General features: G+C 42.0%; 1 protein-coding gene across 3 annotated transcripts in view; it reads right to left on the reverse strand.

The window, feature by feature from the left end:
• The window catches only part of ERGIC1 (endoplasmic reticulum-golgi intermediate compartment 1), a 137,913-nt gene that overhangs the window by 92,942 nt on the left and 17,965 nt on the right, over positions 1-27,006 (reverse strand). For 2 of the 3 annotated variants that reach the window (XM_063292403.1, XM_063292402.1), the window contains exons 2-3: positions 23,477-23,538; positions 4,776-4,848 (exon numbers count right to left, since the gene is read on the reverse strand). In XM_063292403.1, the coding sequence (XP_063148473.1) occupies positions 4,776-4,848; positions 23,477-23,538 (135 nt within the window). Of the gene's footprint in view, positions 1-4,775; positions 4,849-23,476; positions 23,539-24,220; positions 24,268-27,006 lie in introns of those variants that run through there. The other variant, XM_063292404.1, reaches the window with a different exon arrangement.

Genomic DNA, 27,006 nt, shown 5'->3' on the forward strand with positions numbered 1-27,006 from the left:
CATGGCATCATTGAGGTGCTCAAGCTCCAGCACCACGACAAGGTAACGATCCTTTGCTGAAGTCAGGAACTAGCACACACAGAATATTCAAGAACTGAGCGTGGTTAGATCAAAGCTTTATTGCAAATGTCTTTATCTATGAAGATCAATTACTACAGAATATGGGAATCTAACTGTGTTTGTGCACACGCACATGTTCCTGTGAAAAAGAGAGAACAAGTGTGCCTCCAGGGTTTAAATCTCATCCATCCATCCATCCATCCATCCATCCATCCATCCATCCATCCATCCATCCATCCATCACATTTATATAGCCACCCATCTCACAAATGTGACTCTGGGCAGTGTACAATAAAAACAAAACAATTGAAAATAAAACTTTAAAAACCATTAAACAACTAAAACATAAATATAACTAAAAACTATGGAGAGTGCCTTCAAGGTCTTACATGCAACATAGCCATTTAACAGGCCCCCTATTTCCATGCGGTCTCCAAGCCTGCTCGCACAATCAAATTTTAACTAGTTTCCGGAAAATCAGTAGGATTGGGGCCAATCTCACCTCAGGGGTGATTATGTTCTACAGGGCTGGTGTCATGGCAGAGAAGGCTCACCCCGTGGGTCCTGTCAGATAGAACTCCTTAGCAGATGGAATCTGTAGCATGCCCCTCCTGCTGGACCTGATGGGACAGGTAGGCATAACCATGGAGATATGGTCCCTCAAATATGATCCCTGGCCCCATGCCATGTAGGATTTTAAAGGTCAAAACCAGCACCTTGAATTGAATCCAGAAGCAAACTGGCAACCAGTGCAGCTGGTGGAGCAGAGGTGTAACATGTGCAGTTCTAGGGGCACACATAACTGCCCACACCGCCACGTTCTGCACCAGTTCAAGCTTCTGGATACTCCAAGGGTGGCCCCATGTAGAGCATGTTACAATAGTCCATTTGGGAGGTGATCAGGGATGAGTAACTGAGAATAAAGCCTCCTGATCTAGGAACGGAAACAACTGGACCAGAACACTAAGTTGTGCAAAGGTCCTCCTAGTCACAACTGCCACGTGTCCTTTAAGCAGTAGTCATGAGTCCAGAAGGACTCCCAGATTGTGCACAGGGTCTGTTTGGGGCAATGCAACCCCATCCAGCACCAAAGATGGTAAATTCCCAGACCCGGAAGGCCCCAAAACCCAAAGCCACTCAGTCTTCCCAGGGTTCGGTTGAAGCCTGTTGGTTCCCTATCCAGATCCCTACAGCCTCCAGGCACTGAGATATGACATCAAAAGCATTGCTTAATTTACCAGGGAGATGTATAATTGGGTATCATCAGCATAGTGATGATATCTCACCCCATGGCATTGGATGATCTCACCCAGTGGCTTCACACAGATGTTAATCAGGAGTGGGGAGAGTACCGAACCCTGTAAACCCCACACATTAGGGGCCAAAGGTGGGACTTCTCACTCCCAATCCACAATGACTGGAATCAATCTGTAGGAAGGAAGAGAACCAGCACAATACAGTGCTACCCACTCCCAAGCCACAGAGCCAATCCAGGAGGATACCATGATCAATGGTATCAAAGGGTGCTGAGAGGTCAAGTAGAGCCAGGATGGATGTGCTACCACCATCCCACTCCTGCCAGAGGTCATTCAAAAGCATGACCAATGCTGTTTCAGTCCCAGGCCCAGACCTGGATCCTGACTGAAAGGGGTCCAGATAATCCACTTCATCCAGGATCCACTGAAGCTGCTTGGGGACCACCTTCTCCACAACCTCCCCTAAGAAAGGGAGGTTGGATACTGGATGAAAATTATCCAGTATGGTGGGATCTAGCAATGGCTTCTTGAGGAATGGGAAACAAACACCTCTTTAAGAGGTGGAGGAACAACCCCCTCTCTCAAGGAAGAGTTCACCACTGCCAGAACCCAACCACACATCACCTCCTTGGCAGCCTTAGACAACCAGGAGGGACATAGATCTAATGAGCAGGTGGCTGAGCTCATAGTCCTAAGGGCCCTGTCCACTTCCTCAGGCCCAACAGGTTCAAACTATTCCCAGATAACAGGGCAAGACTGTGCCCCAGGCATCTCCACAGGACCTGCACCAATGCTAGCATCTAACTGGAAATGAATCCAACTGTGAAATGAATCCAACTGTGATGAGTGTGTGTGTGCATGTATGTGTATGTCAACTCAAAGTGGCAAACATACTTAATGCTCCCATCCCCTATTTTTCCCACAACAAAAATCCTGTGAGGTGGGTTGGGCTGAGACAGAGTAACTGGCCCAAAATTATCTAGCAGGTTTCATGCCTAAGGGAGGCCTAGAACTCACAGTCTCCTGGTTTTTAGGCCAGCACCTTAACCACTACACCAAATTTGCTCTGCAAATTCCTCTGTGTGGCCATGTAGATAAAGAGGGCTCAGGTTACCCTAAACAGGGCCGATGGATGGCCATCCATAGACAAAATAAGGGCAGAGAAGTACTGATGCTTTACCACCCCTACCACTAGACATCTCTTCACCCATTTCATCTCCCTTAACTCTTCCATAAACTACAGAGAATGTTGGGATCCATGCAAGGGGAGAAGTCACATGGGCATGATCAGATCCAAAGCCTTGGCTGCCCTCTCATTCCAAGCGATGACCAAGGACTCAGGCAAGCCATGGAGCAGACCAAGAGAAACAGTCTCCAGCTCCCTCTGGATCCCATCTCAGTCCATCAGTTGCTGAGGGTAGACTTATCTAATAGGCCCTGCCTCTCTGCAGGCGGGGGACAGCACCAGAGAATCTCCTAATTACCAGGGTGTGATCTGACCATGGCAGGGGCACCAAGAGCTCCCCCAATTTCAGATCACGTTACCACTGCTCCAACATGAAAAACAGATCAGGTGTATGACTGCTGTCCCATGTCAGGCCCTGGATGACCTGGGATAGGCCCATGGTTGTCATGGTGGCCATGAACTCCTAAGCCACCTCAGACCCCACTCCCAGAGAAGGCAGATTGAAGTCCCCCAGGGCTGTAGGCCTGGGGAACTCAGCTGCCAAGCCCAAGATGGAATCAAGTTGCTCAGGCAGGAAGGTTGCTATGCAGCAGAGATGCTGATACAGTAGCAACAGTCCCAACTGATCCCTAGAGCCCTACTTAATGAACAGGATCTCACATCTGGTAACTTGTGGAGCAGCACCCCTGAAAGCCATAAGAAACTCCTGAAAGACAATCACCACACCTCTACCCCTGCCCTGAGGTCTTGGCTAATGCCACACCTGAAATCCAGTTGGGCACATTTCCAAAAGGCAGATTCCCCCTTCTGGACCCAGCCAGTTCTCAGTAATACACCCCAGATCAGCCCTCTCATCTGTGACTGAATCGCAAATGAGGGTGAGGGAGACTTTATTACAGACTGACCTGGTGTTTAGCAGTAGTAGCGGAAATCCAGGGCCTAAACCCTAGGTGTCTTTCTCCTGCCCTGTCATGATAATGAATTTTTTGCTGCTTTTTCCCCAAACAGTAATCTGGAGGACACCCGCACTATGTTAGGAAAATGGGCTTGTCTACTCTGAGATTCTTTGCTTCCCACTTTGTCATCCTGAGCTCTTGCACCCCCTATGAAAGTGGTTAAACTTTGAGATGTTATCTAGCTGGTGCAGTCCAATTTGTGCAAAGCAGTTGTTATGTTGATCTGTTGTACCTTCAATAACAGAAAGAGAAGCTCCTTGATGGCTTTCTGCATTGTGGGGAGAGTGCCTCTCAGAGGAATTGTAGCTTGTCTCTTAGAAGTAACTGGGCCAGTACAAAACTGCTGTGGCTCAAATGAGTCATCTAATCCTGTTTGCTGATTGAAAGAGGGTAGCCAATAGGAGGCTGGTCAAGAGGTTGGACAGAGAGGGGAAAATGCTTTGGTTCCAGGACAAAGGCAGACAAGATCCAACATTTATATGCATCTCTGCTCTGCCAAGAGAGCTTCTGCATGTGCACTTGAGTGTTGAAACCATGTATTTATCATATGGCAGCACATCATACATATTACAAATATATATTAAAAAATTGGGAATATAAAAAGGTATACAGAAAATATACATTGGTCGTAGGGCAATTATAACTAAAAACGAACATTAAGATTACAAATATAGTCTTTTGCAGCATCAGTTGCCATCAGGAAATCAGCAAAGTTCCCGTCATGGGCTCTGGTCTTACATTCTTGTATTATGTGTTTAACGATTTGCCTGTCAGCCCTGCAGTCACACCTTGGAGATGGTATCTTACCCCATTTATATAGGGAATCTGCACATGTTGAAACCAGAAGATCTGCAACTGGAGGGCTGGGGGGGGGGGGGGCTAACCTGGTACTTAGATATCAAGTGGAAGAACAGGAGTGTGCCTTAGAGCAGGTCTGCACCAAATACATCTACTGATATTAAAGAAGCAACACCCAGGACCTTTTGCAACAGAACTGGTTGTCAGGATAGCGTTGGTCTGCAGAGGTGTTTGACTACAATGTCTATTGTCAGCATGAATTCTGCCTTACATGGCCCCTTTATAATTCTACAAACGTGATGACTTATTGTCAGAACCAGTTCTTGCCTAATTTAGAACATATTCTGGTTAAAATGCTTTTTTTCTTATTTCATTCAAGTCTACTTGATCAAATTCAGGCTTCCAGAGACCAATATATTATATGCAGGCAGTCCTTCTTTCCATGCAAAACCTTACCATCAGACAAGGTTATATACTTTTTAAAAATGAGAACTGCCAAGAAAAATGGCTTGTACTTACATTTCAGTGGCTATGAAACCAGTAAGCTCAGACAGGAAGAGAAACAATATGAAGAAACAGCAGCAGACAGAGACTGGAAAAGACATGAGTAAATAAAAGTTAATTTCTACTCCTCCCTCAAAAATCTGAAAGTTTTTGCCCCCAACCAGCTTGATTCCATAATGGCAATGTTAGCACTCAACTGCTTGGATGTTATCAGCATAGCTGCTAGAGACTTTCCTCAAAAATATTTCCTGATTCTTCTAACCAGGCTAGAATCCAGGAGTCTGTGTGAGTTCTAGTCCTGCCTTAGGCCTGAAAGCCGGCTGGGTGACCTTGGGCCAGTCACTCTCTCTCAGCCCAACTCACCTCACAAGGTTGTTGTTGTGGGGAAAATAGGAGGAGGAAGGAGTATCTGGTATGTTCCCCGCCTTGAGTTATTTATAGAAATAATAAAGATGGGATAAAAAAATCTAAAAAAACCCCACCTAGATCTCAATTTGCCTTCTGTATTTAAATATTGCTTTGTTTGAGACCCCCAGGTCGGAAGATGGTCAAAATGCTACTGGGGAGGAACAGAGGATGAGTTCAACTAGCCCCAGACGTGATGACGCAGCTAGCTCAAAGCTGAAAGGACGGCTAGTGGCCGACGGTGGTGGTGGTGAATGGCGAATCTGATGTTCTAAGGATCAACACACCATTGGAACCTGGAATGTAAGATCTATGAGCCAGGGCAAATTGGATGTGGTTATTGGTGAGATGTCAAGATTAAAGATAGACATTCTGGGCGTCAGTGAACTGAAATGGACTGGAATGGGCCACTTCACATCAGATGACCACCAGATCTACTACTGTGGACAAGAGGACCACAGAAGAAATGGAATAGCCTTCATAATTAATAGTAAAGTGGCTAAAGCAGTGCTTGGATACAATCCAAAAAACAATAGAATGACCTCAGTTCGAATTCAGGGCAAGCCATCTAACATCACAGTGATCCAAATATACGCCCCAACCACGGATGCTGAAGAAGCTGAAGTAGAGCAGTTCTATGAGGATCTGCAGCATCTACTGGACAACATGCCTAAAAGAGATGTTATTTTCATCACAGGAGACTGGAATGCTAAGGTGGGCAGTCAAATGACACCTGGAATTACAGGTAAGCATGGCCTGGGAGAACAAAACGAAGCAGGACATAGGCTGATAGAATTTTGCCAAGACAACTCACTCTGCATAACAAACACTCTCTTCCAACAACCTAAGACAGAGGCTTTATACATGGACTTCACCAGATGGACAACACCGAAATCAGATTGACTACATCCTTTGCAGCCAAAGGTGGCGGACATCTATACAGTCGGTAAAAACAAGACCTGGAGCTGACTGTAGTTCAGATCACGAACTTCTTATTGCACAATTTAGGATCAGACTAAAGAGATTAGGGAAGACCCACAGATCAGCTAGATATGAGCTCACTAATATTCCTAAGGAACATGCAGTGGAGGTGAAGAATAGATTTAAGGGACTGGACTTAGTAGATAGGGTCCCAGAAGAACTATGGACAGAGGTCCGCAACCTTCTCCAGGAGGCGGCAACAAAATACATCCCAAAGAAAGAGAAAACCAAGAAGGCAAAATGGCTGTCTGCTGAGACACTAGAAGTAGCCCAAGAAAGAAGGAAAGCAAAAGGCAACACTGATAGGGGGAGATATGCCCAATTAAATGCAAAATTCCAGAGGTTAGCCAGAAGAGATAAGGAATTATTTTTAAATGAGCAATGCACAGAAGTGGAAGAAGACAATAGAATAGGAAGGACAAGAGACCTCTTCCAGAAAATTAGAAACATTGGCAGGTAAATTCCAGGCCAAAATGGGTATGATCAAAAACAAAGATGGCAAGGACCTAACAGAAGAAGAAGAGATCAGGAAAAGGTGGCAAGAATATACAGAAGACCTGTATAGGAAGGATAACAATATCGGGGATAGCTTTGATGGTGTGGTCAGTGAGCTAGAGCCAGACATTCCTGAAGAGTGAGGTTGAATGGGCCCTAAGAAGCATTGCTAAAAACAAGGCAGCAGGAGACGACGGCATCCCAGCTGAACTGTTCAAAAGCTTGCAAGATGATGCTGTCAAGGTAATGCATGCTATATGCCAGCAAATTTGGAAAACACAAGAATGGCCATCAGACTGGAAAAAATCAACTTATATCCCCATACAAAAAAGGGAAACACTAAAGAATGTTCAAACTATCAAACAGTGGCACTCACTTCACATGCCAGTAAGGTAATGCTCAAGATCCTGCAAGGTAGACTTCAGCAATTCATGGAGCTGAGAATTGCCAGATGTGCAAGCTGGATTTAGAAAAGGCAGAGGAACTAGGGACCAAATTGCCAATATCCACTGGATAATGGAAAAAGCCAGGGAGTTTCAGAAAAACATCTATTTCTGTTTTATTGACTATTCTAAAGCCTTTGACTGTGTGGACCACAACAAATTGTGGCAAGTCCTTAGCAATATGGGGATACCAACTCATCTTGTCTGCCTCCTGAGAAATCTGTATAACGACCAAGTAGCAACAGTAAGAACAGACCACGGAACAACGGACTGGTTTAAGATTGGGAAAGGAGTATGGCAGGGTTGTATACTCTCACCCTACCTATTCAACTTGTACGCAGAACACATCATGCAACATGCTGGGCTTGAGGAATCCAAGGCTGGAGTTAAAATTGCTGGAAGAAACATTAACAATCTCAGATATGCAGATGATACCACTTTGATAGCTGAAAGTGAAGAGGAACTGAGGAGCCTTATGATGAAGGTTAAAGAAGAAAGTGCAAAAACTGGCTTGCAGCTAAACCTCAAAAAAACCAAGATTATGGCAACCAGCTTGACTGATAACTGGCAAATAGAAGGAGAAAATGTAGAAACAGTGAAAGACTTTGTATTTCTAGGTGCGAAGATTACTGTGGATGCTGACTGCAGTCAGGAAATCAGAAGACGCTTAATCCTTGGGAGAAGAGCAATGACAAATCTCGATAAAATAGTTAAGAGCAGAAACATCACACTGACAACAAAGGTCCGCATAGTTAAAGCAATGGTGTTCCCCGTAGTAACATATGGCTGCGAGAGCTGGACCATAAGGAAGGCTGAGAGAAGGAAGATCGATGCTTTTGAACTGTGGTGTTGGAGGAAAATTCTGAGAGTGCCTTGGACTGCAAGAAGATCAAACCAGTCCATCCTCCAGGAAATAAAGCCAGACTGCTCACTTGAGGGAATGATATTAAAGGCAAAACTGAAATACGTTGGCCACATAATGAGAAGACAGGACACCCTGGAGAAGATGCTGATGCTAGGGAGAGTGGAGGGCAAAAGGAAGAGGGGGCGACCAAAGGCAAGGTGGATGGATGGTATTCTAGAGGTGATGGATTCGTCCCTGGGGGAGCTGGGGGTGTTGACGACCAATAGGAAGCTCTGGCGTGGGCTGGTCCATGAAGTCACAAAGAGTCGGAAGCAACTAAATGAATAAACAAGAACAACAAACTATAAAAGTTGGTTTAAAATACTGTATTACATAAACAGACTGAAAATGGATGATCATCAAGATAATAAAACATAGATGTTTTATGCCATGAGATCACGGCTAAGAAATATTAAGTGTAAGATGTTCTTATTCAGCTATGCCTCTTCCTTCATCCTGGATTTTCTTAAGATGAATAAAGATGATATTCCATTTTTCCTTACAACCACCCTCAATAGTGTAAAGGTTGAAATAAATCACTCTATCCTGAAAACACAAACAGAAAACAGGATTCATAAGTGAGTGGAGAGCTAAAGTCAAGTTCAAACACTACTCTCTGTCCATTGCAATTGCCTTATCTATTTCTTCTTTCACTATTTATGTCTCAAAAAAAAAAAGAAGGGAGAACCTGCTCCATTTAGAGTACTCTTATTCTTATACCAACCTTGTTTTCTGTTTGAAAAGGCTAAACCAAAAGTGCTTCTTATTTATTAAACAAATTTATATGACCATCTAGCTTAACCACAAGTGGCCGGCTATGAGACCCTGTTTTTCAAGCTGGGTTCTCAAGAACAGTTGGGAGGGCTGCTATTGTACCAGCCTCCCTGCTGCATAGCAACCTCCCTGCCTGAGCTGCTGGAGGCTGTCTCTGGGTTGGCAGTGGAGTTCTCCAGACTTATGGTTCTGGGGGACTTCAACCTGCCATCTCTGGGACATGCCTCGGAGGCAGCTCAGGAGTTCATGGCTACCATGGCAGCCATGGGCCTGTCTCAGATTATTCGGGTCCCAACTCAGGACAGTGGTCTCACCCCAGACTTAGTTTTCTTGTCAGAGCAGTGGCAATGCGATCTGAGGGGAGAGTTGCATCTGTCCCCATTGTCATGGTCAGATCACACCCTGGTGACCTTGAGATTCTCTTATGCCGCCCCTCTCCACAGGGAGGCAGAACCCATTCGATTGGTTCACCCATGGCGACTGATGGACCCACTAGGGTTTCAGAGGGAGCTGGGGGTTATACCCAAGGATCTGCTGCACGGTCCAGGGAAGACCCTGGCTGCTGCCTGGAATAGGGAGGTGGCTGGGGCCTTGGACAGGATCATGCCTGTGTGACCTCTGTTGTCCCATTGAACCCGACACTCCCCATGGTTTACAAAGGAGCTGAGGGTTCTGAAGAGGATTAAGAGACGTCTAGAGTGCTGCTGGAGGGAGACGAAGACCGAACCAGATCAAACACAGGCTAGAGCCACTATTAGGGCCTACCTTGTGGTGATAAGAGTGGCGAACCTTCAATATTTCTCCACTCTTATCACATCCGCAGAATGCCACCCGACGGCCCTGTTTAAAATCACTCAATCCCTTTTGGGGAAGGTGGGCCCAGTGACCCACCTACAGGGCCATGCAGAGGAGTTTTCTGAGCATCTGCAGGATAAAATCGCTAAGATTCATTCCAAGTTAGACTCCAAGCATGAGGCATGGTCGGTGGATATACCAAGGGAGCAAACTTACCCAGTTATCTGGGAACAGTTTGATCCTGCTGGACCTCAGGAAGTGGATAGGATCCTCCGGACAGTAAATGCCACCACTTGTCATCTAGATCCATGCCCCTCCCTGGTGAAAGCAGCTTGGAAGGTGACATGTGGTTAGGTCCAGGGGATGGTTAATACATCCTTGAGGGAAGGGGCATTCCTAACTGCCTTTAAGGAGGCGCTGGTACACCCCCTCAAGAAACCATCGCTGCACCCTACTGTACTGGATAATTTTCATCCAGTCTCCCACCTCCCCTTTTGGGGGAAAGTGGTTGAGAAATTGGTGGCATTGCAGCTCCAGAGGGTTCTGGATGAAACGGATTATCTAGACCCCTTTCAGTCAGGTTTCAGGCCAGGATATGGGACAGAAATGGCACTGGTCACACTTATGGATGATCCTGGCAGGAGCGGGATGGAGACAGTGCATCCATTCTTGCTCTTCTTGACCTCTCAGCGGCTTTCCATACCATCAACCATGGTATCCTTTTGGGACGGCTCAGGGAGTTGGGGGTGGGCGGTGTGGTCTTGCAATGGTTCACCTCCTTCCTCCAGGGCCAGTCCCAATTGGTGGTGATAGGAGATGAGAGATCCAACCCTCGACCCCTCTTGTGTGGGGTGCTGCAGGGTTCGGTTCTCTCCCCTTTCCTATTTAACATCTACATGAAACCACTGGGTGAGATCATCCGTCACTATGGGATGAGGTACATCTCCATCCCGGGTGAGGTAAGTGATGCTGTGACTGCCCTCTCTCAGTGCCTGGGGGCTGTGGGGGTCTGGATGGGGAACAACAGGCTTCAGCTGAACCTTGGTAAGATGGAGTGGCTGTGGGTTAATGGCTCCTCTGTATCCGGGAATTTGTCATCTTTAGTTCTGCACTGCGTTGCACTGTCTCAGACAGAGCCAGTGCGGAATCTGAGGGTCCTCCTGGACTCACGACTCCTGCTCAAAGACCAGATGGCAGTCATGGCCAGGAGGGCCTTTGCACAACTTCATGTCGTGCGCCAGTTATGCCCTTTCCTGGATTGGGACTACATGGGACTACCCTTGAAGAGTATCCGGAAGCTACAACTGGTCCAGAACGCAGCCACACAGACTATTTTTGGTTCCCCTAGAGCGGCACATATAACACCCCTACTGCACGAGCTGCATTGGGTACCTGTCTGCTTCCGGGTCCAATTCAAGGTGTTGGTTATCACCTTTAAAGCCCTACATGGCATGGGGCCAGGCTACCTGAGGGACCGCCTCATCCCCATTACATCAACCCATCCCACCCGATCATGCAGAGAGGGCATGTTGCCGACCCTGCTGGTAAGAGAATTCCATCTGGTGGGGTCCAGGAGGTGGGCCTTCTCTGCAGTAGCTCCCACCCTCTGGAACATTCTGCCCCTGGAAGTGAGGCAGAAGCCTCATCGCTCCTGGCCTTCCAGAGCAATCTGAAGACCTAGCTCTGCTGCCTTGCTTGGGGCAGGGAGGGGACTAGTTATTCCTGGGGATGGATGGCACCTTGGTGTGCTCCTCACACACATGGACTGAGTTACATCTTTTTGCCACTTGGATTTTATTCTTATTCTTATATTTATATTTGATAATCGTATTTATATTTGATGTACGTGTATTTATATTTTATGGTTACTGTTTTAATTGATTGTTTTTATTGTAAACTGCCCAGAGTCCCTCTTGTGCAGGGTAGATGGGCAGTGGCAAATTTTGAAAAATAAATAAATAAATAAATAAAAACCTCTGGCTGGCATTCTTGCATGAGCTCTTCACTGAAACTCTTTGCCCACTAAGCTGGGTGCCTGTGACTAACAGCTGCTGCTAAATCTATCCTCCACTATAAGTTTCCAGTTGAACACAATGATTTACAACACTAACAGAAACATATTGCACCTTGCCTGTGTGTATTCCTCTGCTATGTTCCATCCATATTAATGAGCATCTTTTCTTCTTCACATGTTTTAATAAATATGAATTATTTTTATTGCATATTGTTTTAAATTGTTTTGAATGAATTAGTATATTTGTATTGCTGTTTTTACTGTAAAACTTTGAGATTCTTCGTCATAGGAACCAGTCTGTAAAGATAGATAGACAGATAGACAGATAGACAGATAGACAGATAGACAGATAGACAGATAGACAGATAGACAGATAGACAGATAGACAGATAGATAGATAGATAGATAGATAGATAGATAGATAGATAGATAGATAGATAGATGGGAAAGACTACGCCTATCATAGCTCCACACAGATCACTAAATCATTTGCAGCAGCTGTCATTTTAAAACTTTAATTTAAAAAAATAATAATTTTCAAACTGCTCATTAAATTATTGCTATAGTGTCACATAGCAGGACTATGCAAGTCTTTTGAAAGGATTTCAGGACATGTGGTAGCACATGCAAAGTGCTTCTTTCAAACTGATAAAAAAAGCCAGGTCTTTTTCGAAGCCTGTATGGCTGCTTTGGAAGCTGGTCTCAACTGTCTTCACACATGAAATGGCACAGGTATGGAAACAAGTGGGAACAGCTTTGGAAGTAGCCATACGAGTTTAGAAAAAGATGTGTTTGTGATGTCCATCTATTGGGTACTTTGAGTTGCATGACCTCTTGGTTCAGGAAGTAACCACTTTTAGGTCAATTGATCTACCTACCCATTAGGAAAAATAACCACATAAATAAGCTGGCTCAGTGCAACCAAAAAGCACTGCAGAACCCATGGATGGAAGTGGGTAGTACCACAGCAGACTTGCCAGATCCACTGGACGCACTTTCATATATTGTTACAGCCACAGCCAAGACCCTTTAATAAACCTGAGATAAGAAACAGCAATGAATGGTACATATTCTATTAACTTTAACTTAAGTGAAAACACAACATTTAAACCAAGAAAAACATGACATATGAGTTACAGTCTAGCAACTTAATAATTCTCACAAGCCAATCGCCCATAAATGCCAGGAAATGTGAGGCCAGAATATAAAATTTTCACCAAGACTGAATGCCTATTTCAGGAACTAATGCCTGATAAAGCCTGTCACTGTTCCACAAATTATTCCATGGGCAAGAATCTGAAGCTAACACCCCTTTACAAGAATCCTTTGATCAAGTGCGAGGCTTCTTTCAGCTAGAGAATGACCATGCCCATAACATTATAGTTGATTTAAAGAAATCAGAATGTTATAAAGCTTGAGGCAGAAGTGAAGGAAACCTCAAAATACAAAAGGATTATCACAAAGAAAATTTGTTTTATACTTGACAAACCACACAAAGAAGGAAAAAACATATGGTGACATTCTGCTAAGAATGTATTCGTATACTGTACCTGAATGAAAATCTTGCAAGATGATGCTGTCAAGGTAATGCATGCTATATGCCAGCAAATTTGGAAAACACAAGAATGGCCATCAGACTGGAAAAAATCAACTTATATCTCCATACCAAAAAAGGGAAACACTAAAGAATGTTCAAACTATCGAACAGTGGCACTCATTTCACATGCCAGTAAGGTAATGCTCAAGATCCTGCAAGGTAGACTTCAGCAGTTCATGGAGCAAGAATTGCCAGATGTACAAGCTGGGTTTAGAAAAGGCAGAGGAACTCGGGACCAAATTGCCAATATCCGCTGGATAATGGAAAAAGCCAGGGAGTTTCAGAAAAACATCTATTTCTGTTTTATTGACTATTCTAAAGCCTTTGACTGTGTGGACCATAACAAATTGTGGCAAGTTCTTAGTGGTATGGGGATACCAAGTCATCTTGTATGCCTCCTGAAGAATCTGTATAACGACCAAGTAGCAACAGTAAGAACAGACCACGGAACAACAGACTGGTTTAAGATTGGGAAAGGAGTACGGCAGGGCTGTATACTCTCACCCTACCTATTCAACTTGTATGCAGAACACATCATGCGACAAGCTGGCCTTGAGGAATCCAAGGCTGGAGTTAAAATCTCTGGAAGAAACATTAACAATCTCAGATATGCAGATGATACCACTTTGATGGCTGAAAGTGAAGAGGAACTGAGGAGCCTTATGATGAAGGTGAAAGAAGAAAGTGCAAAAGCTGGTTTGCAGCTAAACCTCAAAAAAACCAATATTATGGCAACCAGCTTGATTGATAACTGGCAAATAGAGGGAGAAAATGTAGAAGCAGTGAAAGACTTTGTATTCCTAGGTGCAAAGATTACTGCAGATGCTGACTGCAGTCAGGAAATCAGAAGACGCTTAATTCTTGGGAGAAGAGCAATGACAAATCTCGATAAAATAGTTAAGAGCAGAGACATCACACTGACAACAAAGGCCCGCATAGTTAAAGCAATGGTGTTCTCTGTAGTAACATATGGCTGCGAGAGCTGGACCATAAGGAAGGCTGAGCAAAGGAAGATCGATGCTTTTGAACTGTGGTGTTGGAGGAAAATTCTGAGAGTGCCTTGGACTGCCAGAAGATCAAACCAGTCCATCCTCCAGGAAATAAAGCCAGACTGCTCACTTGAGGGAATGATATTAAAGGCAAAACTGAAATACTTTGGCCACATAATGAGAAGACAGGACACCCTGGAGAAGATGCTGATACTAGGGAGAGTGGAAGGCAAAAGGAAGAGGGGCCGACCAAGGGCAAGATGGATGGATGATATTCTAGAGGTGACAGACTCGTCCCTGGGGGAGCTGGGGGTGTTGACGACCGACAGGAAGCTCTGGCGTGGGCTGGTCCATGAAGTCACGAAGAGTCGGAAGCGACTAAACGAATAAACAACAAACCTGAATGAAAGCATGGATTGTTTAAGCTGGTAAGAAGGAGCATTAGCTTGCACAAACTGGTTTATCAGGATCCTTCTAACTCACACCCACCACAGATTAGAAAGACTGGATCTCTGACTGGGATGCTCTTGACCCAGCATGAAAAAAATAGATGCAATATACACTGTGTTGTTTCCAGTGAAAATATAGCTAAATCCCAAATAATAATAATACAAGAATCCGCTTGATTCTACTTGAAGTCATTTTATCTTCTCCCCATTGACTGCTCTTGCTGTATCTATTCTCTTCCCTTTCATTATACCAATGTGTACTTAAGTTGGTTTGCCCATTTATTTTTCCCAGAACTGTACTCCCCAATATCATCCTACTTCTTTTTCCTGCTTTTGTCAGCATACCACCTCATATCCTGGAAAATTCTTAAATCCATTTTTCCTTAAATAGAAGTCACGTGTTTTAATAAATGTATTTTCATAAAAAACAAACTACATGCAAAGGGGTAATTTTAGCCCACCCAGAATATAAGGGAATGGAGCAAACTGCTTGAAACAATGAAGCACAGTAACTTAAGGCAAGGAAGAGACAAGTTTTGCTTCCCCTTCCTGGTGTAAGGACCAGGCTTCCTCTCCTCAACCTATAAACAAACACACCTCTTTTTGTGTTGGACCAAAAAGATTAGTTAAATAAATACATAGCTGCCAAACATGTGTAGCATGAGCATGTGTTGGGACCGTAACATCCAGAACTCTCAGCCAGCAAAGCAGGCTGAGAATCCTGAGAGCTGCAACTCCAGGTTGGAAGAGAGCATTTCACCCAACTCTAAGATGGATATCTGGGATACTATTAAACAGCAAAAACTGTAGTAATAAGCTGTTGTTGTGCTATGTCAGTGTTTTTCAAACCTGGCAACTTTAAGATGTGTGGACTTCAACTCCCAGTATTCCCTAGCTAGCCATGCTGGCTGGGAAATTCTGGGAGTTGAAGTCCACACATCTTAAAGTTGCCAAGCTTGAAAAACACTGTGCCATGTTAAGTTACTGTTAATCTCAAAAAAGGTCAAGGTACAAGCACACCTTCTTAATTAAGGAAGCATAATATTTAGGTGATTATTTTGGTTATCTGACAAGAATGGATATTCTTTCCTTCCTGGACCACTTAGGGTACTTCTAAGCGCAAGCAGAAATCCCGAGAAGAAAAATATAGTCATCTGTACACACATATATACATACTAAAAAAACACAAAGACATAAAGAGGTCAGTTCTGCATCTCTCTTCAGTTAGATAATTCATGGTACAAATGTTAATCCACTTCTGACAAACTTCTTAACTAACTGTTCTAACTACCAGGAAACACACTGAGACAATGACTTGGTCTCTAATATTTATTACTAGTACTTAACAAGAATCCTAACAAACTGAGGAAGCGTGGGAAAAACCCAGCCATATAAACCCCAAAGGTTAAGGCGGTCCCGATCTGTGTCTCTTTGAATGGCTGAACAGTTCCTCAGTGCTACGCATGCGCTTGACAGTCTGGGTGGGAGCCCCCTGCTCGCCATCCTTACTCATGACACTAACAAACGGTAATCCACTTTCATGGTACAAATGGTAATCCACTGCCCTCAGCCACACAACTATACAGTGCTCTAAGGCAAGAGTTAAAACAGCTAGAAACAGACTGAGATGATGACCATTTCATTTCAGCACTTAATTCCACCGCAAGAGCAATGATTGTGCTGTGCTGCCACAACAATTGCAAGGATAATTCAGACCAGACACCCCTTTATCATACTACAGTATACCTCAAATGGTGGCAATGGATCAGCCGTAATGGATCAGGGATCCTAAAGGTATAATGTTTATGCTGTCTGTAACAACTAACTCCTCCCCACTTATGCCACAACAGAGCAGGCGCCACTATGATAATGCACGTACACAAATCTATGGAGTACATGCACATGAAATAGTGTGTATACTCCTGATCACTGCAGAAAACGTATCTGAGGATTGGAAAGGGTAGAGACAGGAGCAACCAAAATGTTCAAACTGCTACTGTGGAGATGGGTAATGTAATCTTAATCACATGCAATCCCTGGCATCCAATTTGCATCCATCTATATCACATCAACAAAATGTGGTCAAATTTCTGGCTTCTTTTTCTTTTTCCCTGAAATTAGAGGTGGGAATGTAAGCAGATAGCTTCTGGGACACAACCCTTAACCCTACTAACCTCAAACTAAAAGAAAAGCTATTTTGGCATTAAAAACCGGTAGCCAGATTTGGGCTGCTTTCATGGGGGGAGGTTGAAGAATAGGAATGGACACTGTTTCCCTACAAGAAGCCTTCTACTTCATTCCCAGCCTTAAATCCCCAGCCCAGAAATAAAAGGTGGAAAAATTGCTTTCTGCCCTTTCCAATTATATCACTTTGTCCAACCATGAGTTAGAATTACTATTCTATGAAGAATCTATACAGGCCTTTTTATATTAAGACAAAAAGTGGAAGGAGAATGAAGTATTTGCGCAGCATGTAGAAAAAGTGGATAGAGAAAGTTTTCTCCCTTGAATAATCCTACTACTCAGATTCATCCTATGAAATAAAATGGGAGATTCAGCATAGACAAAGTTCTTATTCTCATATTCTCATATTGCATAGTTAAATTATGAGGTTCTCTTTTGCATAATACAGTGATAACTGCCAACTTGGCTAACTCTGAATGGACCCTAGACATATTCTTGGAGGATACATCTATTAATGGCTACTGGTCACAATGGCTATGTATTAAATTCAGTATTAAAAGCAGTATGAGTCTCAACAGATACTAGTGAACACAAAGGATACCTTTATTTTCATATACTGTAGGTTTCCCAAAGGCTTTTAGCCTACTACTATGTGAACAAGAATGCTGTACTAGGTAGCTCTTTGGAGGGAATAGTGACTCTTCTAAGGTGGTTGAGGAGGGCAGTCAAACCATTAGCCTTCAATAGTCTTTGATGCTCACTTCTGCAACAACTTAACAGAAATAAAAAAAGAACCCAGATCTATTACTGAGACAGCGGAACAAATTCACTGGGAGAAAAGTGTTTAGCTCATAAGAAGCAGAGATAAAAATATTGACCAAGGTCTGACTTAAGGGCTATGAATAGACAATTATCTCTGGGCAATTGATACAAGGGTGGAAGAGAAATGTTCCAGAGAAATTCAATAAGACTTATTTTTCATTAGGTGTGTGTTAAGAAGTTCTGCTGTTCATTTGTTTTTTAGAATCTTCTTTATAAATAAAAGAGCATTTTATCTATCTAGGGGAAAGCATGAGACCTATGGCAAAATTTACAGCTCCTCATGAGTATTCACACTATACAACTTCCTGTATACAACACATGTTCACCTTAAATTGCTTGGAGAGGAAATCCATGCAAAATATATGTATGATACTTTATTATGAAGATAAATGCATGCTAATTAACAGCATATTATCAGATGTCAAGAAGTGCTATATCAACAACAGGGTCTCTGAATTCATTTTCTGGACACGATTTCTTGTGCCACCTAACCAAATCCAACTAATGTAATGGAACTTGGAGACTGATTCTACCCCCCCGCCCCCAAAAGGTAAGGGGAAACAGACTATTAAATAGAGATAGTCCTCATATTGCATAGAAGGGTTTGAGCACCTAAAGGCTGCCAAGTTTTACAGTAAACCATAACATTTTAAAAGTAAATTATTCCAGTTAGCTTAATAGTAAAAATACCTTAAAGGTCCATTATGAATGTAAACCATACATTCTCAAATTCAAAAATCATAAATTCTCCATCTGTATCTAGAATCCTCTGCCCCCACAGCTTTACAGTATTTTTGCACAATGTTGTCATGCATACATACAGTTCATCCAGAAATGCTGGGGGATTGACAGAACAGCTGTCTGGACTGCTTTCTTGTCAATATGTCATTTAGCTCGTGCCATTGGGATGTGAGCTATCATATGCCAGGGCATATGTCACTGCAACCTTCCTATCCAAACATGGGCAGTTTGGCACAATGATACATAGTACTCTTGGAACAGCTATTGGTAGGCACTTTACAGTATAATCCAAAACCAAGAATACATTCACCAGTTGACATGTCCTGATTTAATGTGTAATATTTTTAGAAAGGATATTTAATAGAAACAAATTACCTAGGATCATTTGAAAGGCTATGTAAATTTTGTTCAAGCCAAGAATTGTAGGTTTAAATCACCTTTCAAATGGATGACTCCACATCTTCAGACAAATGATGAGAAAGAGAAGTAACTATAATTCAGTGATACAAGTGAGCTAAGAGTCTTCTATGAAACCTTGAATGATCTGCTGCCAAGCAGGCAGAAGAAAACCAATATAGCAGACTGATAGCCTTACTCAATGGGATATAGTTTGCCTGTATGCAAAAAATCTTCTACCAAAAGACAATAAGAAGGGATTCTTTTTAAGGACAGGATGGAACAATTAAAATTTAGATTGCTAAAGCTGCAAATATATAGTGGGGAGACAGTTAATGACAACAAATGACAATAGGTAGAACAACCAGCCTTAGAACTGGCAATGAAGATACTGAAGTGGTGGATAGCTTTTGCCTTTTAGGATCAACCATCAACAGTAAAGGAACAAGCAGTCAGATAGTACACTGCAGACTAGCACTTGGTAGAGCAGCCATGAAGGCCTTGGAAAAGAAATTCAGATGCCATGATGTGTCTATATGTCAGACTCCTCGACCAAATATCAATATAACATCTGATCGAACTCGCTGCCATTTTGAAGATATCCAGAACACTTATCAGCAGACTGCGAGCCGCCAGCAGGGAGGGGGAATGAGATTGGTGAAATATATTGTTTGGGTTAGATGCCCCTTGCCAAGGTCAATGGGCAGTAACTGTTGAAGACATCTGCTGATGCCGGGGAGGGGTGCATACCTAGGTGGGGAGTGAGGGGGAAAATAGACGTTTGAGATTTTAAAATGCAGAATGCATGGGAAAATGGCATTCGCAATTTTTCCTTGTATCAGAACACTTCGCTTCATTAAACAGTTAATTGAGCACAAGTCTCTAGACTGTCATTGAGTGAATGCTCGAGCGGGCTGGTCATTACACTATACCTACAAAGATTAAAACTGTGCAAGCCATGGTATTCCCTGTGAGACTCTATGGAAGTGAAAGTTGGATTTTGAAGAAGCAGGTTAGAAAGAGTATTGCTACTTTTGAATTTTGGTGTTGGAGAGACTCCTGAGAATACTGTGGACAGCCCAAAAAAAAAACCAATGGATCATCGAACAAATCAACCCAGAGTTCTCACTCTAGGCACAAATGACCAGGCTCAGATTATCCTACTTTGGACACATTATGCAAAGACCAAGCTCTTTGGAAAAGGCTCTAATGCTGGGAAAGATGGAAGGAAAGAGAAGAAAAGGACAACCAGCAGCAAGGTGGATGGACTCAGTTACATTGGCAATGGGTGCAATGTTGGAAGACCTGAAAGACCAGGTTACGGACAGATCACCATGGAGAAGATCTATCTATGTGGTCACTAGGAGTTGAAAATGACTTGATGGCATATAATCAATCACAGTTAATGCATCTCATATCTGCAATATGAATGAATTCATCTTTTTGAATGCTTATGTGTCCAAGGGATGCAATTTATATAAAATCCTTCCTAACTTTAAAGTAGTCCTCAACTTACAACTGCAACTAGGACTAGAATTTACATCGCTAAGCAATGCGGTCATAAGGTGCAACTACATCACTTAGTGGCAGCAATCCTTGCAGTCCCAGTTGCTGTCGTTAACTGAATCCCATGGTCATTAAGCAAGGCAACTTCCTGCTTGCTTCCCACAACCAAAGTCAGTGGGGAAGCCGGCAGGGAAATGCAAGTCCCACCCAGGCCTACAGGCAGGTAACTGGCTATTGCCAGGTGGGGAAGGAAGCGAGGGGGTACACAGGGGTGCAGGGCCGGGGAGGGTGTGCAAGTGGTGCAGCACAGGGAGAGTGAGCAAGGGTGCGAGGGAGGGTCAGAGAGGTGTGCAAGGATGCAAGGGGTTGCTCAAGAGGTGCCGCGCATGTTGGGGAGGGTGCACAAGTGGCCAGTGCAGCACAAGCACAGAGGGGCTGGGGTGGATGTGCAGGTGGCAGAGACTTACCCCAGTGATTTGTGACCTTCCCTGCTGGCTTCCCCACTGACTTTCTGGGGAAGCCGGCAGGGAAGGTTACAAATGGCGATCATGTGATTGTGGGGTACTTGGCAACCGGTTGTAAGTGCAAACAGGTTGCCAAGCATCCAGATTGCGATCATGTGACTGGGGGTGGCTGGGATGGCTGGAACTCCAAGGACCAGTCATAAGCACCATTCATTCAGCAGCATCATAACTTGGAACAGTCGCTGACCGAATGGTAATAGGTAAAGGACTACCTATAATCCCAACCTTCCTCAAATATGGTAATTCCAAACCTTTATCCAAAATACCAATCTATCCACCAAGAGTACAGTGTGAGTGCCAAAGAGGATTACCAAGCTAGTTCAATGCTCAGTCACAAAGTGGGTTGCTTAAACTTAGTCATACCTTACAAGCCTTCTTTTTAACTCTCTTATCTGAGGAGATAAGCAAAAGAGGAGATTCCAGTATGTCTTTTGTTCTTAACAGAACGTGTTTTTGTTATTTTTCTTCAAAAACATTACCCAGGCAGATTAAAAGGAAGCAGGCATTTTTGTTTTTCTACTCCTTATTGCTAACAGATATAATTGTAGTATGGCACATAGATACATTTGCATCACACTATTTCCTTTTGGGTTAAGAAACATTATGCAAATTGCAGAGAAGGAGTAAGGAGTAATAAGCCAAAAAAAAATTAAAGGCATGAGATAATAACATGATAATAAAATATAATTGAATATAGACAGCTAAAGACATGGCTTTAGAGAAAATATTCAGAAGCATTGCAAAAACAGAAAGTTCAGAAGCCTGCGTCAAGTCCTGGGAAAGGAGAAACTATTAGGAAGAGTCTGAGGCTGGCTCCTCCCTGACTCGCTGGATTATAAAAGGGAGAGAAGGGAGAAAAAAAATCAGACCTGCAATTCTGTTAATAGTATCTATCTCAATAAAGTATAATTCTAATCTTCTTGTTGAGTTGGTTCCCTGATCTGGACAATCTCAAAGGGCTGACACTAAATCGAGTTTACACCATCACAATTCACTATATGGTGTAACTTGAGAAATATTACATTATGAATGTAGTTTGCTTATGGAGTAGTTGTGTGACTTGCATCTATGCCTGATGGTTGGAAGAATGTTTTTGTTGTTCCCCTATAAAAAGGGAAAGGGATCAAGAGTAAATGCAAAACCTACAAATTCAAATATTATTTGTATAGCGCAACAGCTGCAGGAGAATTAGTTTATTAATTGTGTCTACAAAGATGCTTGCTGGAATTCTGTTTGAAAGGGTACAAGATGTGCCAATAAGCACAATTTGGGATGCACAGTGCAGACTTAGGCAGGGGATATACAGACCATTTTTTTGCTCCTCACAGAGAAATGTATGAATGCCAGAAAGAAAATTCTGTTGTCATTTGTTCATTTAGAGAAAGTATATCATAAAATGAATAGGCTTGAATTATGGATTTTTTTGTGCAAATAAGGAGCTGAAGATTGGTTGCTGAACAAGCTAAGAGAAGTTTATGATGAAAATAAAACGTGAGAATAAATGGAATGCTTAGGAAATGGTTCAACATAGTGAAGAGGGTAAGAGAAAATGTGTGATGTCACTTTCGCTATTTAATATATTTATGAATACATGTATAAGGAACATTTGTGCTCGTATTAGGGGTGTGTTGGTCTATGTATACTTTAGTATATAGATATATGTGAATGTAAATATCTGAGAATGTGAATGATTTGCAGCAGGTGTTAGACAGACTGCATGATGCAGTTGAGGAATTTGAATCTGAAAATTAACATATCAAAGACAAGGATTTGATAGGGAAAACTGAGTGAACAACTGCAAATTATACATAAATGACAAAAAAACTAGACTAGGTAGATAAATCTACAGTATGTACTAGGTAGGAAGTTTACTAAAGTTGGGAAAATGGATGGACAAGTTTTAAGATGTTCAAATGATGGTAAAAAGGCCGTAAATAGTATGGATCTGTTGCAAGGAATAAATGTTGATTGAAAGAAGAGAAATTGGCTATGTATAAGAGCATTCTTGTGACCACTTTTTAATATGGAGGTGAGAGGTATGTAAGCAAAAGCAAACAAATTGAAGGTGTCAGGAATGTAATACTTAAGAAGTGTCTGTGGTAAAACAAGAAGAAATAGGGACAAAAATTAATGAAGATGATGTGTCATTAGTGGGAAATGGCCACTCTAAGGACCAGGAAAGTATATTACAATAGACAAACACAACACTAGGCATCTACTTTTAGACGTTGAAAAATGACCCTGATGTGTATCAACCCTACGCAATGCCCTGCAATGATGGTATAGAATTGCAACTTAAAAAGAAGAAATGAAGGAAGGAGATAAAGATCCCAAATAAAAAAATGTATCACCCTCAAATTACGCTATGTGGCAACAAAGAAAGAAGATAATGAAGATTCAGCAAAAATATTCATATTAATTTGCCTTAAGAGCAGCTTCTTCACTTTCATCCTACAACCAATCTAAAGGAAAAAGATGTGTCAAACATCATCCATGTGGGAGAATTCAGCAAGATCTCACAATAAAGGCCAACATGCTATCTGGAGGCCCACATTACTGCTTCCAATTATCTTTAAGATAATTCAGTACCACTATTGGTTTACCACCTCACTGTTTGAAATAAAAGATCAGAAGGAACTCTAATCCTGGACTGAAATCTGCAAAGGCAAAAAGACACATACAAATACAGACACTTACTAATTGCTCCTGTAAAGGTTGGCTGTGTAAGGTCTTTTGGCACCTTTCTGTAGATATCAAACCTGAAAAACATACCAAAAAGAATCCATAATTATTATAAAACAAGTGGAAAAACATTTATAATATAAATGTTTATAATATAAAACATTTCATGATTCAGAGTCCACAATACTGCAAAATTTTCCATTAATGGTTCCAACATCATCATTCTTCATTTTACACTACAGTGCAAAAATCTCTTTTTTGTTCTCTTGTGTAAGTGAACAAAATTTTTTTTAAAACAAATTACTTCTATGGCCAGTCAAGTCTGATGAATAGATTGGGGCAAGCGAGAGTAGGGTGGGATGTCCTGTTTTTTTTCCTGCTTCTTCACACTCAGTCATCAAGCCAAGAAGCAGACCCCTTAAGTGTGCTCACTAGTGAGTTAGTTCACTTTACTATACAAGGTGCAAGAATAGCCATCAACAGCTCTCTAATAGCCTCTTATTCACATTGCCCCACTCCATCTGACCCATTTCCATTAACAGTTCTTTCAAGCAGACTAGGCAGAGCAACCTTTTGTTGGTTCACTTCACTTCACTTCACTTGTCTATCTGGAGGCTGCAGAATGATTTCCACTGATGTGATAACATCACTAGAATTTCAGAGGCATGATTACTGGCCATTTGGGGAGGAGGAGGGTGGTGGAGAAGAATTAAGGATGGAAAAGGGAAAAGTTTACTTCCAGAAAGGCCTCCTGCTTACATTTCAAGCCGTTTCATCACTTCTCCAAATGGATCGTTTTTGCTGCTGAATACAAGCGGTGACTTGCAAATTGGCTGAATTCTCAGCCAATTTGCAAGTCACCACTTAAGCAGTCCATAAGGCAATGAACCTATTTCTGGGATGAAACCCAGCAAGTGAGAGTTTATTGGACTGAATTAATTTTATTAAAATAATACTCGGTACATAGAAATCTGGAATGCTGAGGAGAATGTTTCTCCCTAGGAATGCAAACTTTCTATTTCCGTAGGGAATCTGTATAGGGGAACATTCAGAAATTCCACTCTCCACTTGTAATTTGAGGTGGTGGAGCCCAGAAACAGCTACTTAAACTTGGACTCCTTGGGATAACAAGGCCCTAGTTAATTTTATTTATTTATTTTATTTTCTATCCCGCCTTTATTATTTTTATAAATAACTCAAGGCAGCGAACATACCAAATATTCCTTCCTCCTCCTCTTTTCCCCACAACAACAACCCTGTGAGGTGAGTTGCGCTCAGAGAGCGTGACTGGTGAAGTATGGAATTAAGGAATAAAAAAAATGCTGAGGACCAGTTACAACAGTTACAGACTATTGTTTGTACGAAACCCTGGCATATATAGTGAAGTACCTTAAAAAGCTATAATCAAACAGGAAAAAGCCCCTTCTCTGAGCAGTTAAAAATCCATATTATACCTGAGCAAGGAAAACAAAAACAGAAGAAATGACAAGGTTTAAAAAAATACCAACCATTCCATTTAAACTTGTTTCAGAAATAATCAGAATAGTGGTATGGAAGGATAAAAGTCTGCTTTTCTCTAGTCTCCTCTTTACCTCTGTTATCTTCTTCTCTGTAGATTTCTGGTCCTCCACACACTTGTAATATATTTATATTGGGTTTAAGAAATAATCATTGTACGGCCTACTGTCATTTGGTTTTCTATGGATAGGCTGGCATCTTAAGTAGACTACATGTCTACTGCACAATTCTATAAACTGTGTACAACTCAGCCAATTCTTTCATAACTGGCAACAACTCCTTTCCTTAAAAAAAAAAAGAAAAACTATAAACTTCTAAAAATAAGATTTGTACTTCATCAGGCCACAGTGTTGCCTAAATTTAGTCATCAAACCCAAGTCAGTGGTCCTGCATTTCATTATGACAAGAAATAATTATGCCCAGCTGCTTAAGCAAGGCCTATTTCCAAGTGAGAGACAAAAAGACAGCTTTAGCTACAATATATAGGACACAGTCCTGCTTTAACACAAAAAGGTTCTGAAAGCTAAGCAACCTGCCTCTAGAATGCTGACCTACAGCTGAAAAAAGGTCCAGTGCAGCTTCTCCAGAATCAAAGCCTACATAAAATTCATCCAACCTTTGTGAAAACTGTCAGAAAGCTATTTCTCTTCTAGCGTGAGAGTTCAGCAAATCAAAATCTGGAAAGAAACTGATCTAAAATAAATCTTCAGGAACACAGAGAACATGTCAACACTTGGAATTGCAACACTTATCCCAGCTTATCCCAGCTTCCAGATTCCAGGAATATGGGACAATGGAGTATCCATGGGCAAAGAAGAACTATCTTTATACAAATACAAAACACATTGTCTAGTTCATCTCTAAACCTTAACTGTGTCCATACCATGGAGAAAAATGCAATTTAAAAGTCATAGACATCTCCTCTGATGTTTTATGTATGTAATTTCAGCAGGGCACTTACTTTAATGGAGTATTTTTAATGAAAAAACAAGATAGTTCCAAAAAAAGAAAAGTAAAGCACATGGACAAAAAGATTGGGCCAAGAATTATATTGATTTAGGATGCAATCCTACATACATACATACACACACACACACACACACACACACACACGCACACACACACACAAAGACATACTTATATTGGATGATGTATATGATTAACAGTGTAATCTAGGACTCACGCACAGCAGCATTACATCCTTTTTTGAATTAATTATTTTTATTGATTTCTTACAAACTGCAAATAAAAGTTAAAAAAAGGAATGTATACAGCCTGGCTCATTATTGTCATTAATGGTGATAGTATTCTGTAATCCTGCTTCACTTTATGACTTAATTGGGGAAAGATAATACATTTAATTATTTGTGACCTAGATATTCTATGTCAAGAATCACAGCACAGACAAACAACCTGACTTTCAATACAAGTTCTCAGACTGAAAGGCAGGAAACTGCAAATTAAAACAAAAATGCTCAAGAGCAGGGCACATGGAAATAAAAGAAGATAAAGGCTTATTATTACTATTATGGTTGGTCACACAGTCAGCCAGATGTTTAGACTGGATTTGGCATTTTTATCCACCTACTGAGTCCTTCCCAAGGACCTGGGATACGCAGATGTTGTTGTTCGATGGTGTTAAAGGTATCACTGCAGGATATAAGCTGTTCCAAGTAAAGCTGCATTTTGCAATTGACTGATGGTGATTTTGTCAATGCCGATGGTGTTCAAGTGCTGCTCCAGATGTTTTGGGATTGCACCCAAGGCACCTATTAGTAGTGGTACTATCTTTGCTTTCTTTCACCACAGTCATTCTATTTCTATATGCAGTTTTTTGTATATTGTGATTTTCTCCAGTTCTTTCTTTTCTATTCTGCCGTCTCCAGGTACTGCAAAATCCACTATCCAGACTTTATCTTTCTTATCAACAATTGTTAAGTCTGGGGTGTTAAACTGAGGACCTCTTTTAAGATGTCAGTGAACTCCTGCCTTTCAAAGCACATCAGTCTCCCTGGAGAAAATATAAC

Source organism: Candoia aspera, chromosome 2, assembly GCF_035149785.1.
Source record: "Candoia aspera isolate rCanAsp1 chromosome 2, rCanAsp1.hap2, whole genome shotgun sequence".
NCBI lineage: Eukaryota > Metazoa > Chordata > Lepidosauria > Squamata > Boidae > Candoia > Candoia aspera.